Genomic DNA, 16,780 nt, shown 5'->3' on the forward strand with positions numbered 1-16,780 from the left:
ACATATACTAGAAAAAGTGCAACACTTATACGAATTTTGCCACTGTGTCACCCTTACGTATTTATTTTCCACTTTACCCACTGGCTTCACACTTTTAATAGCTGTCCCCGTACTTAGCATCGTTGCGCGAATGTGTTATTTGGGACCCCACCACCTGTTACCTTGAAAATAATTTAAGTGTGCGCCACAAACACGTCTGTTTCGTATGCAATTACCGGTTCCGTTCGCCGGCCGCAAGCGGTCATTTGTGTAGAAATAAATGTGATTGTGCAGGACAGTTAAATTGTTTTCAGAATGGTGGAACATGGAGGACCGAGCGAGAAGACCACGGCTCTCCTGCCCCGTCCGCCGACGTCACTGAAACGTCATCCGGGTTACGCCCTGCTTCTGCGTTTCCATGTCACGCGACTCGTTCTAAACACCCCATAACTCCTTCCAGAAAGTCACTTTACAGGGCCATCTGTCTTGGCGACTGCAGTAGACCCCGTTTACTCACAACGCCATCATGTTTTTACTACTAACACTCGTGACCTCTTACAGCTCTTACTTGCTTTCGCCATGTTCTCGCTACAGTAAAAGTCGTTTGCGATTCCACTTTGAGGTGAAGCACTTTTTTGTGTCTCGTTACACCATCGTATTTTTACTACTTAAACTCACAAATAATTAGAAGAGAAGTATCCGCTCTGCCGTCGAAGTAAAGGAAGTAGCTGGGTTGTGTCACATCACTGGTATGGACCAAGACCTCGAACAGGTTGTCGGAGTGACAGTCGAGCGCAGCGTGGTCAGTCGTGATATTAGTACATTTAATCGTTGACAGTTAGTGGGTACTCGACGTATCTGACGCACATTTCATCGGTAGTTGAGTCAATAAGTATTCTACGTGCCACCACATCGATGGTTTACCTGGTATCAGGACAGCGTGTTACCGCCAAACAAAACTGCCGTGTTCAATGATGTGCTGATGACAGAAATAGCCGTCGCCTGCAGCCGATACACGGACTACAGTGCAACACAGCTGTCGCAAATTCAGTTCTTGAGAGCAACAACCGCTGAGCAGCCATACAACCCACAACCATCTCCTCACTATGGGGTACAGAAGTTACATCTTACAAGTGTCTCTCTGATCGTCACACATCTCATGACAAAGAGATTATCAAATGGACAGTAAAATCGTGGAGGAAGTACACCTGGACTGATTAGTCACGACATAACGCACCATCCCATCTGATGTGACTAAATTCATGGGATAGCGATATATATACACAGCGTGTCTCATTTATCTTGACCTCCCTAAACAACTGTCTGGTCCAGATGCAAATTACAAAATGTTTCAAGCAAATGTTCTTTAGCCATCAGGGGGACATCAACCAGCATGAGTGCCTTCGTTGTAGCTTTGTTTTTTTTTACAAAGATATGAACAGTGGTATGACTTTTTTAAATGGCACCCTGTATTTTTTCTTCGGTCATTCATTTCCTCTCCTAAAGACCTATTCAAAAATGTATCACAGTGTACTATTCACTGAAACACAACGTTATTAATTACATAACACAACATTGACTTTTATCCCGGGATCACAAACTCGTCCAGTTGCTGGAGTTGTCAGAAAACAAATGAAAACCAAGTAAAAACGTAACACAAAACTGAATTTCACTCTCCTGTACCATTGCCCAGGAGTAGAATATTCACAGATGCTCAAAGTGGTGACCCTGGACACCGATACATTGGTGTACTCGTTGAATGAAAGAATTGTTTACTGCTTCCAGTGCTGCCTGCTGAAGAGAATTACAAGAGAGCTCGATACGTTCCTGCATGTCCCCTGGAGTTGTTGGAATATCGCGATAGACAACGTCTTTACTGCATCCCCAAAGTAAAAACTTCAGAGGATTTAAATCAGGAGACCTAGCAGACCAAGTAACTGTTCCTCCTCGACCAATTCATCTGATAGGATACCTTCAAATGGTTCAAATGGCTCTGAGCACAATGCGAATTAACTTCTGAGGTCATCAGTCGCCCAGAACTTAGAACTAATTAAACCTAACTAACCTAAGGACATCACACACATCCATGCCCGAGGCAGGATTCTAACCTGCGACGGTACCGGTCGCTCGGCTCCAGACTGTAGCGCCTAGAACCGCACGGCCACTCCGGCCGACTAGGATATCTTCGGTTCAGAACACGACGTGCACGCCAGGCATTAAGTGCTGGACATCCATCGTATTCTGGCTCTTAGCGGCACTTCATCCAGAAGAGGAGGAAGAATTCGTCTGAGGAAGTTGGCATACGCTGTGCCATTTAGACTACCATTGATAAAAAAAGGGCCAATAACTGTAGTACCAAGCATCACACACAGACGTTAACTCTCCACTGACATTGATGTTCCACCTGTCTAAGCTATTGTGGATTGTCGCTGGACCAATAATGCATGTTCCTTGTATTTACCTGTCCTTTGTTTGAGAAGGAACATTCATCGGTAAATAGAACATTGGAGAAGAAGTTCGGGTTGGCGAGGATTTGCTGCTGTGCCCACTTAGAGAATTGCACGCAATTCTGGGCTCACATGTGGATTCATAGCAACGGAAGAGAGAACAGTAACTTCGGTAGCTTCGTCTGTGCGAGTACTACGACGATTGCGTTGTTGTGGGTTGAAACTTCCCTTTTCCTGAAGCGTCCCACCAAGACGAAAAAACATCCGTCGGGGAGGTGGGTTCTTGTCAGGATATCGCTCTCTCCACAATTCAACTGCCTGCATAGCATTTCGCCTACCTTCAACAACAACAACAATAAAAGAAATGTTACGTCGATGCAGTTTGTAGGAAGGACAGCCTTTACTGTATGCCTACTCTACACTACAGTATTTAAAAGACTAAAGTACTGTACTAAATGTACCAGTACACAAGAAAACAGTATTGCGATTACTGTTCTGCTAACTTAAATTTCCCATAGATGAGTTGCATTTCTACCTTCTCTTCGTTAGTGTACATTCTACTCTTACAACTGACGATGGTTGACTGAATGACGATTGTGCATTCTACTTATGTTTACATTCGTCCTCTGTCAACGTCAGCACGTGGATGATGTGTTCCAGTAGTACCTGCACTAAGCGCTGGGAGCGTCAACGTCTGTGTTGTCTTATGTAATTAATAACGTAGTGTTTCAGTGAATGGTACAGTGTGATATATTTTTCAATAGTCTTTAGGAGAGGAAATGAATTACCGAATAAAAAATACAGGGTGTCATTTAAAGAAGTCATACCGCTGTTCACATCTTTGTAAGAAACAAAGCTACAACGAAGGCAATCATGATGATTGACGTCCCCCTGACGGCTAAAGAAGAGTTGCTTGAAAAATTCTGTAATTTGCATCTGGACAAACAGTTATTTAGGGTGGTCAAGACAAATGGGACACCCTATATGGGGGTAACATCGCGTACACAAGCTACAAAAGGTCAGTGCATTGGCGGAGCTGTCATTTTTACTCAAGTGATTCCTGTGAAAACATTTCTGACGTGATTATGGCCGCACGCCGAGAATCAACAGACTTTGGACGCGGAATAGTAGTTGGAGCTAAGAGAATGGCACATTCCATTTCGGAAATCGTTAGGGAATTCAGTATTCCGAGATCCACAGTGTCAAGAGCGTGCAAGGATACCAAATTTCAGGCATTTCCTGTCACCACGGACAATGCAATGGCCGACGGCCTTCACTTAAGGACCGAGAGCAACCCAATTTGAGTAGAGTTGTCAGTGCTAAAAGACAAGCAAGACTGCATGAAATAGCCGCAGAAATCAATGTGAGACGTACGACGGACATAGCTGTTAGGACAATGCTGCGAAATTTGGAGTTAATGGGCTATGGTGTACGCAGCTGTCGGCAAATGACAAAAGAACAATTGTCGTGACATTTCATAATATTTACGTTCACAACTATTGAGATAACTTCGTTATTCAAAGAGCTTGCAAGTAACATGAAACAAATGACTTTCATATTGTGAGTTTGAAATACGTATAACAACTGGGAGCTCTATCATACAACTGGAGCGACGTTTGGACTTAAACAAGATAAATCAGAAGTGACCGACACGCTTTCAGAGGTTGTTCATGGATATCTTCTGAGTATTTTGGTATAAGGGACGCACGGTTTCGGGCGGCTCTTCACAGAGCAGTAATGTAATTATGATTTACTCGGGTTGTTACCGCAATTATCATTTTCCCCCTAAAAATACCTTCACAACAGTGAAGAAGCCTGTAATAAGCAATAACCAAAACGTACAACACACAATATAGAGAAATGCAACTATCCTCGGACGAAACGCATACGCTTTTATCACAGTGTGTTCAGTCTTTTGTGTCACTGTCTAGTACAACACGTAACAAATCCAGAACAGTTCCCCTACAGCTTAAAATTTTGACCGCAATGATAACGACAGAGCATACAGCGGCTCACCATTGACTGTCTTATACGCTCAAGAGTGCCAGGAGTTTGGCAGCGATAATCCTAGTAACAAGGTTCGTGCGATTATCGACCAATCTTATACACTAGCCCCTTCACATGCCTCCAAAAGAAGAAGTCCATTGATATCATGTCTGGTGACTGAGCTGGCCATGGAACAGGAATACTGTCCAATTCACTGCCGTCCAGTGTGTAGTCCAATCTGGTCCTTAACATCGAATGCAAAGTGTGCCGGAGCCCCACTCTGTTGAAACCAGGTAAGGCGACGAACTCTCAGCGGCACATCTAGGAAGTGTTGAGAGGACATGTTAGAGGAACACGACTGAGTTCAGGGTAACAGGAAGCAGGTTCTTTATCTTTATTCGTATGGCTAGGGCCCCCTGTCGGGCAGACCGTTCGCCGGGTGCCGGTCTTTCAATCTGACGACACTTCGGCGACCTGCAGACGATGAGGATGAGGACAGCACAACACCCAGTCCCTGGGCGGAGAAAATACCCCGACACAGCTGGGAATCGAACTCGGACCCAGAGGATTGACAATCCGTCACGCTGACCATTCAGGTACCGGGGGCGGACAGGAAGCAGGTAATGTCCGATCACAAAATTGTAGACTGCAAACATCTGTTGATAGGATCGACATACAATTGCATGTCGATTTTTGTCATCCTGTACATGGTATTTCCAGCTGTTGAACATACCCTATCATATAAATGTGGCCTCTTTTGCAAACAATACGAAATCCGGAAAACTGGGGTTTTCTGTAAATTGCTGTACGAAAACAAATAGAAAACATCAATCGAAATGGTAAGTACGATAGCTGTGGCGATTGCGCCTGCTGTGGGTGATAACAATTGTTGTATTCGTGCCGTATCTAATGACAGCACTGCCGACGGAGAATTAAAGCTCCATCTTCCTTCTTTTGTTCATGTACGACTCTCAAAGCCTTTGATTGGCTTGTGTCCAGAGCTCGTGCAACGCTCCGACTACGAGAGTTAGGATTCTCACCGATCGCATGTAACACATCCTGTTCCGTATCTGGTGCTCTAGCATACCTCACAAATCCAATAGCTTCCATTCTAACACGGAAAGATCGGGTTTGCAGTTGACGCCAATGTAGAGATGAAAAAAAGTGCTGTGATGTGTCAGCCGTCGGTGCGGGAAGATGTCAAGCAAACCTTCGCTATTCTATCCTTCCATGGATTCAGTGAAGTCACACACGGGATGCATATCGGCCGACTCTTCGCCAGCAAACCTATCCGTAGTACTGCTGTGTGTCAATGTTGGCGCACAACTAACTCTGCCGGAAGACAACAAACTAGACAGCAGCGGGCAGTTCTGAATGCAAGCTTCAAGGAACAAGTTCAAACGGGTACTACTGCTGTCAACAGCGGGAACCGTGAGAGAATATAAAAACACTCGTACGGCGCATACCCTCGGCATTTGCACTGACGTCCACCATTTTCAGTTCAGTGCACATACTAAGCTAATTGCAGTAAAACCCAAAAGAAATGCAATAACTCTATGAAGATCCGCGACAGACCGTGAGTCCCTTATACCAAAATACTCTGACGTCATTGCAGAACAACCTCTGAAAGTTTGTCGATGGAGTTCTGATTCATCCTGTAAAGGCTTTGATTTTGGATGGAGTGCATTTCACAAGGACGATCTTCTGGAATGTTTTCCAAGTTTCAAAATACAAGTGAAGGAAACGTTTGTCTGTATAATTTCTAAGATTACAATTTAAACGTTTTAGATTGAGCTGGTAATCTCACACACTAAAACCAGTGTGGCTGTGTTGTTGCAGGTGCGGTCGTCCCACATCGTGTGCCGAAGGGCTCGTGTGCCCTTGCTTGGCTTCGCGGAGACGGCAGAATACGCCTTCCTGTATGGGCCGGGTCGTCTGAAAGTGTGGGCGCCCTTCTCCAAGTGAGTCTCCATGTCTACAATATTTGTGATAGTCACAGATTGTACGAGGCGCAGCCAAGCGTAAGTGAGGGTGTTTGTTTTAACTTGAGGCAACAAAATATCTCGAAAACGACGCATCGTACGAAAAAAATGTTACAACTGAAAAGACAATACTGCGAAAGGATACATTAGTCTGTGCTACGTTTGGTCACCTCGTAACCACCCTTCCTGGTGGGTAAACTTTGTATTTCCAACTGGGGACCCCCCCCCCCCATTTCTATTGCAATTTGAATTCTACACCAAAAAATACGTACGGTTTCCTGAAACCATTTCTTCCCATTCGTGGTAGATGGCGCTGTAATCCACAAATATAAAGTGTAGCTGTTTTTGTAATTAAGAATCGAAGCAATTGATTCTACATTACATTTACGATGTAAATATTAACCTTTGTGTTCTAATGGTTATATTCATGTTTATACGTTACTTGAGTGTTGCGAATCTGATTGTACAGTACAAAAACACTGAAACGCCAAAGAAACTGGTATAGTCATGCGTATTCAAATATAGAGTTGTGTAAACAGGCAGAATGCGGTCGGCAACGCCTGTACAAGACATTATCAGATCGATTACTGCTGATACAGTGGCAGGTTATCAAGACTTAAGTGATTTTGAACGTGGTGTTATCGTCGGCGCATGAGCGATGGGACATAGCATCTCCAAGGTAGCGACGAAGTGGGGATTTTCCCGTACGGCCATTTCGCGGGTGTACCGTGAATATCAGGAATCCGATAAAACATCAAATCTCCGACATCGCTACTGCCAGAAGAAGATCCTGCAAGGAACCAACGACGACTGGAGAGAATCGTTCAGCTTGACAGAAGTGCAATCCTTCCGCAAATTGCTGCAAATTTCAATGCTGGGCCACCAACAAGTGTTAGCGTGCCAACCATTCAACGAAACATCATCGATATAGGCTTTCGGAGCCAAAGGCCCACTAGTGTAACCTTTATAACTCACAACACGAAGATTTACGCCTCGCCTGGGCGCGTCGAAACCGACATTGGACTGTTGATGACTTGACACAAGTTGCGTGGTGGGAAGAGTCTCGTTTGAAATTGTATCGAGCGGATGCACGTTTACGGGTACGCGGGGACGGAGACTACCCCATGAATCCATGAACCCTGCATGTCAGCAGGAGACTGGTGCAACCTGGTGGACGCTCTGTATTGGTGTGGAGCGTGTGCCGTTGGAATGATATGGGCCCTTGAAACTTCTAGATACGACTCTGCCGGGTGACACGTACGTAAGCATCCTGTCTGAGTTGGTCAGTTCCAGCAGGACAGTACAGGACCCCACATGTCCAAAATTGCTACAGAGTGTCTCCAGGAACACTCTTCTGAGTTTAAACACTTCCGCTGGCCACAAAACTCCCCAGACATGAACATTATTGAGCATATCTGGGATGCGTTGCAACGTGCTGTTCACAAGAGATCCCCACCTCCTCGTACTCTTACGGATACATGGACAGCGCTGCAGGATTCAGGGTGTCAGTTCCCTCCAGCACTACTTCAGACATTAGTCGAGTCCATGACACGTCGTGTTGCGGCATTTCTGCATGCCCACGGGGGCCCTACACGATATTAGGTAGGTACCAGTTTCTTTGGCTTTTTAATGTACTCGTATTGCACCGACGTCATTGGTTGTGGATCACGCTAAAGGTGGTTTCTGACGAGACACTGGAACGGCTAACCATAGTGCACTGCACAATCAAATTTGCAACACTAAAGTAAATTTAGAACAGAAATATCAACCGTCAGAACACAAAGGTTTACAATTAGATCGTGAATGAAATGTAGAATCGAATACTTCGCTGGTTCGTACTTGCAGAAACAGGCACATTTTGCATCTGTCGATTACATCATCATCTACTACGAATGACAAATAATGGTTTGAGTAAACCGTACGTATTTCTTGGCGTAGATTCAGAATATGCAATAAAATTCACTAAGAAGTTTCCATTATGTCTGAAGAGGTTCTGGTTAAAAACGATACTAGCTACTGTGACATTCATGTGTCATAAGACATTTGAGACAATATTACTGCTTTATGGCAGCCAAACTCGAACTTAGACTGCAATTTTAAATCGTATCTCGCGCAGATTGGCAATTCTGTTGGTAGGGAGCCACTATATATATTAACATGACTGAACTAGATTTGCAATAAGAAGGCTATACGGTTGAGTTTTAAAAGTAAAAATTTCTCCGTCGAGAAAAAGTAATTCACACATGACTTTAACTTACATTTTTGTGAAAATTTTATTTCTGGCCTTGAAATCATCCTGTCATGAATATTTACATATTATTTAATATACTGATGTGTATATATAAATTAATTGATAATTAATTAAAATGACGGCCTAATGACAATAAGAATGTGAAAAAGGAAAATTTAGTGTTTATCAAACGACATATACTGGCGTGGAGTGCGCTGACTGGGACGTGCGTGTCTACCACTGGTGCATCGCCAGACGAATTACGGTGGAAATTCTCTCCCCTGAGCACTAATCCCTTCTCGTTGCAGGACGTTCGTCAACTTGGCGCTGGTTATCACCTACTACAGCGCATGCTGCGTCTACGTCATCTTCGTTTCTACCAGTATTAAGCAGGTCAGTTCCTACGGCTCTCGCTTAGTGGCAGCGAGTCATGAAATTCATTCCTTCTACAGCAGTGACAGTCTGTGATTAATAGTTCACACCACCCATTGCTGTTCTAAATCTTCATCTACCTGTATAACTGAAAGCCATTGTGCGTTGTACGGTGGAGGGTACATTATCAACCTGTAATCTACTCCTCTCCTCCCCCTTGCCTCCTCCTTTCTTATTTCATCGGTGAATGGTAAGTAAGAAGGAAGTCCTTTGGTGTACCTCTATTTAAGCCCAAATTTTCTACTTTTACGGTTCGCGGTGCACAACGCCTTACTTTATCGACTTCTGCTGCTGTCTCACACTGACTCAGTACGACATTGATGCCGGTCGCGGTAACCGAGCGGTTCTAGGCGCTTCAGTCCGGAACCGTGCGACTGCTACGGTCGCAGGTTCGAATCCTGCCTCGGGCATCCATGGATGTGGGATGTCCTTAGGTTAGTTAGGTTTAAGTAGGTCTAAGTTCTAGGGGACTGATGACCTCAGGTGTTAAGTCCCATAGTGCTCAGAGCCATTTGAACCATTTTATGACACTGATGAATCGCGCAGTTCTTTATTAGCTATAGGTTCCGCCTTTTAAGTAAAACACAGTTTTCCGTTGTTATCCAAACACGTTTCGGCACCTCTGTGGTTTGTTTATCGAAAAACTGTGAAAAGTGAAGATATTTTAGATTGTAACTGTAGAAAAAATTATACATGACTGTGTTTAAACTGACACACAATATTTTTAGCGCAACGCAATCTGACTTTCAAAAATCCCTACAAAGGAATGGCCCTGACTAACATTAACCTATACCTTTCACAAATCACTTACCTCACCAAAAATCTTCGTTATTCGAACTACTGCAACACAGCGAGCGCCACTACTACCAGCTAAATAAAAGATTCAAACTACTGTAGGCTCTAACTACTAAGAGGCATAGTTAGCAAATGAAAGATTTTGATATAGAACAAACAATGTATTTACCTCAATAGTGTTCAAAAGTCATAATGTATATAGCACTTCATGACATCCAGTCTTACAAATTTCAAAACTCCGCCATCTCTCTCCCCACATCCACCACTGCTGGCGGCTCACCTCCAACTGCGCAACGCTACGCACTGTTAACAGGCAACAGCCCAACATTACAATGGCGAATATTACAACAATGCCACCCAGCCACAGACTGCACACATCACAGCCAGTGATTTTAATATAGAGCGCTACATGTCGTTACCAATATAAAAACCTAAACAGCCTACTTACAACTGATCTAACAAAATGAGACCTAAAGACAGTTTTTATTCGATTTTGTTCATAGCTTGATTTCACATTATGCAGTTTTGCAGAACCATCTGTATGATGTACTATACTGATAGCCTGTCATCTACAAACCAAACAATATAAATACGAATATCATCAGTGAGTTAAAAGATTCCTTGATTTTTAAAAACGTGATTTTGGTGTGGCAAAATGTTTCGCTTACATATTTGTTATTACTCACGTTTTGTTGTTGACAGACCCTTCTTTTTTCGCCGTTCATTTGTTCCTAAGTGAGTTTGGCGTCGAAGTTCAATTTTGTATACTCTTATCTCTCCTTTTCTCTCTCTGTGTTATGTGTGTGTGTGTGTGTGTGTGTGTGTGTTTCCTTTTGTGTAATGTTCCTTTAATTTGTTAAACAATGTGCCTTTACAGAGTATAGTGTATTCACTTAAGAACTTGTCGACCTTCTGCTGTTACCTTCTGTATGTACGAGTTTTCTTCTATTGTTCGCTAGTGATGTAGGCTGCTCCTGCATTTCAGTCTTTTTAAACATTTTGCTGTTGTAGTTGGATGGTGGCTGTGGACTATTAGGTGGACAGAAAATGTGCTATGGATGCTGTTACTTTTTAGGGCTCTCAGGTACTACGAGTATCTTTTTTGAAAATTCCTGTATGCTCATCCTATGTATATTGATTGGAAAGTGTTGCATGTCAGTTCATATATTTCTGATCTGTTGAATTTATCTGTGGGTGTCTCCTATGTTCTGAGTTTTTTCTGTTTTGTGTTGTCGGTCCTGTATCCTATTTGAAATATCTCTTTCTTCAATATGCTGCCTGTTCTGCTGACAGTTTTGTTATTAGGTGAGTGTGTGTAATTTTTTATGTGTGTGTTGTTGCAGTCTTGTGTCTTGCATGTGGCCATTGTTTGTGTATTGTGTTGTTTTGTGTTGTGTAAGTTTTTGTATGTGTGGTGCGTTTGTTCCTTTTCCATCTACAAATTTGTTGGTTTAATTTCTCTACCATATGGGTCTTGTAACGATTTTCCACTGCTATTTGGGTGTTCTGATCAATCTGTGGAGCATGATTCTGAAGCTTGCTTGCTTGTGTGCCAACGGGTGATTCGACATATTGTGAATGGTGGTGCTCGTGGCTGTCGGTTTTCTGAATGTTGTAAAGTCATGGATGATGTTTGTTTTTCGAATGGTGAAATTCAGAAAATTTAGCGTTTTGTCCGTTTCTGTTTCTAAATTAAAGGGAATTTTTGGGTGTTTGTTTCATTGTGTAGCTGTTTTCTCTCTCTCTCTCTCTCTCTCTCTCTCTCTCTCTGTGTGTGTGTGTGTGTGTGTGTGTGTGTGTGCGTGTGTGTGTGTGTGGATTCATCAAGCAGGCATATTTTGTCGTCGACGTAACGGTGCCAGCATATACCTTCGTCGTTTTTTGGTTTTATTATGTGTGTAGAGACCTTTTTCTCTAAGTTGTTGATGAATATGTTGGCTAGGAGGCCACTAATTGGTGAGCGCATTGGCAATCCTTCACGTTGGAAATAGAATATTTTTTGGAGCGTAAACTAATTTCATGCTGTTTTGGTGTTGAGTGTGGTTGCTGTTTCATTAATGTATGAGCTTGCTGTGCTTCCTTGTTGTTTTAATCTTTGTATGGTAATGTTGATTGTTTCATTTATTGGAGTGCAACTATTCAGTTCTTCTTTGAATGTACTCTATATCTTTAATTTATCCAGTTGGGTAGCTGTGCCACACCAAAACACAATACTCATCCATTGATCGTTCTAAAACCACGTGTCCCGTCTGTGAATTACATCTTCCTTCTAAACAGCTTAAATCAGCTGTGAGTCACACTCCCTGATGTCGAAAGTAATCGTCGATCGTACAGTCAAACGATGTCAAATGTATTTTTATTACTATTTAATGACAACAACAATGTGAAAATATAAATTTAGTGTTTATGAAATAGCATGTGTTGGCTTGCAGTGCACTTATTTATATTTTGGGTAAGGTACTAATAAATTTGTCTCTCCTCATTTCGTATCATCTCCCGCCGGAGGTTCGAGTCCTCCCTCGGGCATGGGTGTGTGTGTTGTCCTTAGCATAAGTTAGTTTAAGTAGTGTGCAATCTAGGGACCGATTACCTCTGCAGTTTGGTCCCTTAGTATTTCACACTCACATTTCGTATCACTTTCTAGAGCTGGATCCTCTCTGTCAACAACACCATCGTCTGCGAACTGACAGCCAGGGTTACAGACGTCAAACCCCAGTTCATTGGTACGCTGCCTGACAAAAAAAAGTGAAGTATCCAGAAGACACCGTCAGATGTAAATGTAACTTCAAGCACATACACACCAACGACTGGTACGTGTTTCAAATGGTTCAAATGGCTCTGAGCACTATGGGACTTAACATCTGAGGTCATCAGTCCCCTAGAACTTAGAACTACTTAAACCTAACTAACCTAAGAACATCACACACATCCATGCCCGAGATAGGATTCGAACCTGCGACTGTAGCGGTCACGCGGTTCCAAACTGAATCATCTAGAACCGCTCTGCCACAACGGCTGGCGGTACGTAAGTTGATTAGAGTTGCAATTCTCTGTAACAGGTAGAATGGCCAACAAGTGCATTTGTGTTGTTCGTCTTTAATGTTGTTAGCAGGCCTGGTAGGGTATATAAGGGTAGAAACTGCGTAAGATATTGAGTGATAACTGTGGTTGCCGCGTAACTGTGGTAAGAGCGTTATCAGCACCTCAACAGTGTGGAAGGGACCTCATTGTGGCTCTCCTGTCATATCGTACATTAGGCTAGGCGCAAATTGAGACGCGTATAGCACGTGTGGCGTGATGCAGCGCAGCGCGCGTTTTTGTAACATCACAGGTTCAAATGGGACCGCGCAAATTGCGACGCGACGCGACTGGGATGCGACACGCGCCTGCGCCAGGTCGCGCGGCGTTGTGGTTGAGCACAGTTTCTCGCGCCGCGCGTCGCGCGTGCCTCGCTAGCACCGTGGGAAATTTGAGGCGGGGAGCGGAAAAGTAGCCCAGCCATATGCTCACATCGGAACGGTACATATGAGCAGTGGTAGTATTGCCCATATGATAAATTTTGCCTTGCTGTGTACTAATTTTTATTGCCTTTGGGTAGTGTTTCGTTTTTCCCCATTTAAAGGTTCCAGCTTCCTTCGTTAGTACATTATAAAATAAATGGTTCAAATGGCTCTGAGCACTATGGGACTTCACTGCTGTGATCATCAGTCCCCTAGAACTTAGAACTACTTAAACCTAAGTAACCAAAGGACATAACACACATCCATGCCCGAGGCAGGATTCGAACCTGCGACCTTAACGGTCGCGCGGTTCCAGACTGTAGCGCCTAGAACCTCTCGGCCACCTCGGCCGGCTTTAGTACATTATACTTTTCTGTTATTTATATCTGTATAGTTTTGTTTGATTTTGTTTTTCTTCTGTCAAGAAAAATGCATACTTCAGTAACTGATGAGCCATTGGCCGCTGGAATTGTATCATATGCCTCCGCGAAGTTTTCAGATCGCAAGACGGGACAGAGGGTAGTGAATAAGGAAGCAAGTAATAGTATAAAATCATGTGATTAAGAAGCAAGGCAGGAAAGTAAAACAAGTTTATCTCTTCACTGCTTAGTATGCTGGCGTATCTGTACGATCTGTTACAAAAATTTAGAAAAGGATAATCTCCACAGGTGTGATCCCTTTGTGCTCCTGGTAAAAAGCGTCCAAGATATGAAGTATAGAAGTCTCACTGTGATTACTGAGATATGGAGTAATAATACTGTATAATACGTCACACTGTACTACATGCATGTGAACATCACACTTCCACTGCAAGCTAAAAAAATTCGAAAAGCAGTCACAAATAACAATGTTTCAATTGATTCGTCTTGATGAGAAAAAGCATTTCAATTGTTGCATGAACATTATCAGCATTAATAAACTAATTATACAACAGGCTACACAAATGAAGAAAACGGTCGGTATTATTACGAAAGTAGGAATATCCTAAAAGAGTATTACGATTAGATATATTTAATTTGTTGAAATTTACTGCTGGCAAAGGCAGATCTACTTTCATGACAATGTTTTTCGAACTCCAAGGTACACATGGCTAGCTTGAGCATTCTTGTCGCGCTCATTATCCTCCGCTGCTGACAATACATTGACCATTGTGTTGTACGACAGGTCAAGTGTTTATTTTTCTCAATAACAACTATTTTATTCGCGATCACACATTGTCAGTTTGGCAAGCCGTAGGTGGGAAACCAGTATCTGGCATGTGCCTATCATTCCACCTGAAGGAACGCTCGTCATTATTTTAATACTTCTCAGATCATGAGAAGGAATAAAATCCTTTGGTAAGTTTCCACTCCAGTTGCTCAGTGTTAACAATACGATGGGTTACGGGGATTGTACCAAAATTCCAACAGAATTGGCAATCTATTTTTGTGTGAGTTGTTAACCTTTTCTCATTCGAAGAAGCATCGCCGTTTGTGAGTAACGGCCACATTTCTCTTGGTGACTGGTTTAATTGTACTTTCTTTGTCACAGTGTAATTTACCAAACTCATCTCACAGCAGTTATTGAGACAGAATTCCGAAACAGAGTGCCTCATTAAACAAGTAATTGGCACTCACACAGCCCAATAGCTTACGGAAAACCTCTAGTGTCGGTTTGCAGGAACATAAAAGAAGAAATTCCATGTTTATTTTCATACGAATAAGCTCTAGTTTCGCTAGCTACAGTCACTGGAGTGAAATACATAAAAAGGGAAGTGTAAGTACTGATATATAAATAGGTACTGATATACAGATAAGAAAGTTCCGTGTGTTTAAGAATTGGCCAAACACTCTTCTCCTTGTGTGCTATCATTCGCCAAACTTTCGTTTCGATGTCTCGAGCGGTTTAGGAGATATGAAAGATGTTGCGAGTGTTTAATTTCCGTGGGCGTGAGATCGGAAGCGAGCGCGCTACATGGGATCCATTTTCTCGAGATCAAAGGCATATAGAGACCTCCTCCCAAGTCTACACAAGAATGCAACATGTTAGCTAAATTTCACACGCAGCAACATATAGTGTAATACGCACCAAACCCAAAATCATAGCGACCCCTAATTTTCGTTCCCAAACTTTTTGCATTTTGCGTAGTGTCTTACTAAAATGTGTACATCACCATAAGAATGGTCATTAGCTCGATCATGGGCACTTCGCCACGAAGCTGACATATGACGCTACAAGCAAGGCAAAAATCAAATTTTTCAGTGAATAGTTTCTGTAAAATCATTTGAGGAAGATAACAGGTTGCGCGCGCTTCGGTTCTGTCAGCGCAGAGCGTCGCCAGTCGGCGCGTGCGAAGTATGGTGTACGCGACGCAATATGCGCTGCACCCGCGCGACTCGTGCGGCAGGTGCGTGTCGCCCTGTACTGTCGTGTCACGTGACACGTGCTATACGCGTTTCAATTTGCGCCTAGCCTATAACCAGAGTTGTGGGACATTCAGGATGTGACAGTGGCCCGACTTTGGACTGCACGTGTGTGTAAGGGCAAACATTCTCGTCTTGAAGGTTCCATTCGACCACGTTGCGCCGTTGTTCCCGTATTCTTAACCAGAGCTGCGCGCCGTGTTGCTGCTACCGCTCGTGGCCAACTGCACTGACGCTCCGACCCTTCACACAGGTGTGCGACGTGCTGTTCCCGTGGGCTATCCTGGACGTGCGCATCTACATTGCCATGATGCTGCTGCCGCTCGTGCCCAGCTGCCTGGTGCGCAACCTCAAGTTCCTGGTGCCCTTCTCGACGGCCGCCAATCTGTTCATCGTGGTTGGTTTCGGTTGCACGCTCTACTACATGTTCCGCGACATGAAGGATCCCGGGCAGCTGCCGCTGAATGAAGACATCGGCCGTTTCCCACTCTTCTTTAGTACCGTCGTCTTCGCCATGGAAGGAATAGGAGTGGTAAGTCCACATCTACACGTGCAGTGGCGCGTGGCGCAGGGTATGCCTTATACCAAATTCATCTCCCTCCTGACCACCTGACCAGCCTATTTCTGATGATGCGTAGGAAGAAAATTTGTCGCTACTTCTCTGATATGCCTCAGTTGCCCCCTTTTTACCATTTCCCTCCCGACCACCTGACCAACCTATTTCTGATGATGCGCAGGAAGAAAATTTGTCGCTACTTCTCTGATATGCCTCAGTTGCCCCCTTTTTACCATTTCCCTCCCGATCACCTGACCAACCTATTTCTGATGATGCGTAGGAAGAAAATTTGTCGCTACTTCTCTGATTTGCCTCAGTTGTCCCCCTTTTTACCATTGTGTTCGTTATTGTGGCGTCCCTTCCCTACTTCTTCACTCGCCGGGACGAGACGCGACTCGTAACGATGTTCGTCCCCGTCGGTATGACGTGGAACAGCACCATAACTGTCGTAAGAACACAACTCCTCGCGTG

At 43.7% G+C, this 16,780-nt stretch overlaps 1 protein-coding gene across 1 annotated transcript in view; it reads left to right on the plus strand.

Moving 5' to 3' along the window:
• Positions 1-16,780, plus strand: part of LOC126176323 (proton-coupled amino acid transporter-like protein CG1139) — a 214,731-nt gene that overhangs the window by 172,899 nt on the left and 25,052 nt on the right. Inside the window, exons 6-8 of the mRNA XM_049923473.1 lie at positions 6,252-6,373; positions 8,933-9,017; positions 16,007-16,285. Of these exons, the coding sequence (XP_049779430.1) occupies positions 6,252-6,373; positions 8,933-9,017; positions 16,007-16,285 (486 nt within the window). The remainder of the gene's footprint in view (positions 1-6,251; positions 6,374-8,932; positions 9,018-16,006; positions 16,286-16,780) is intronic.

The sequence above is a fragment of the Schistocerca cancellata genome, chromosome 3 (assembly GCF_023864275.1).
Source record: "Schistocerca cancellata isolate TAMUIC-IGC-003103 chromosome 3, iqSchCanc2.1, whole genome shotgun sequence".
NCBI classification, from domain to species: Eukaryota; Metazoa; Arthropoda; class Insecta; order Orthoptera; family Acrididae; genus Schistocerca; species Schistocerca cancellata.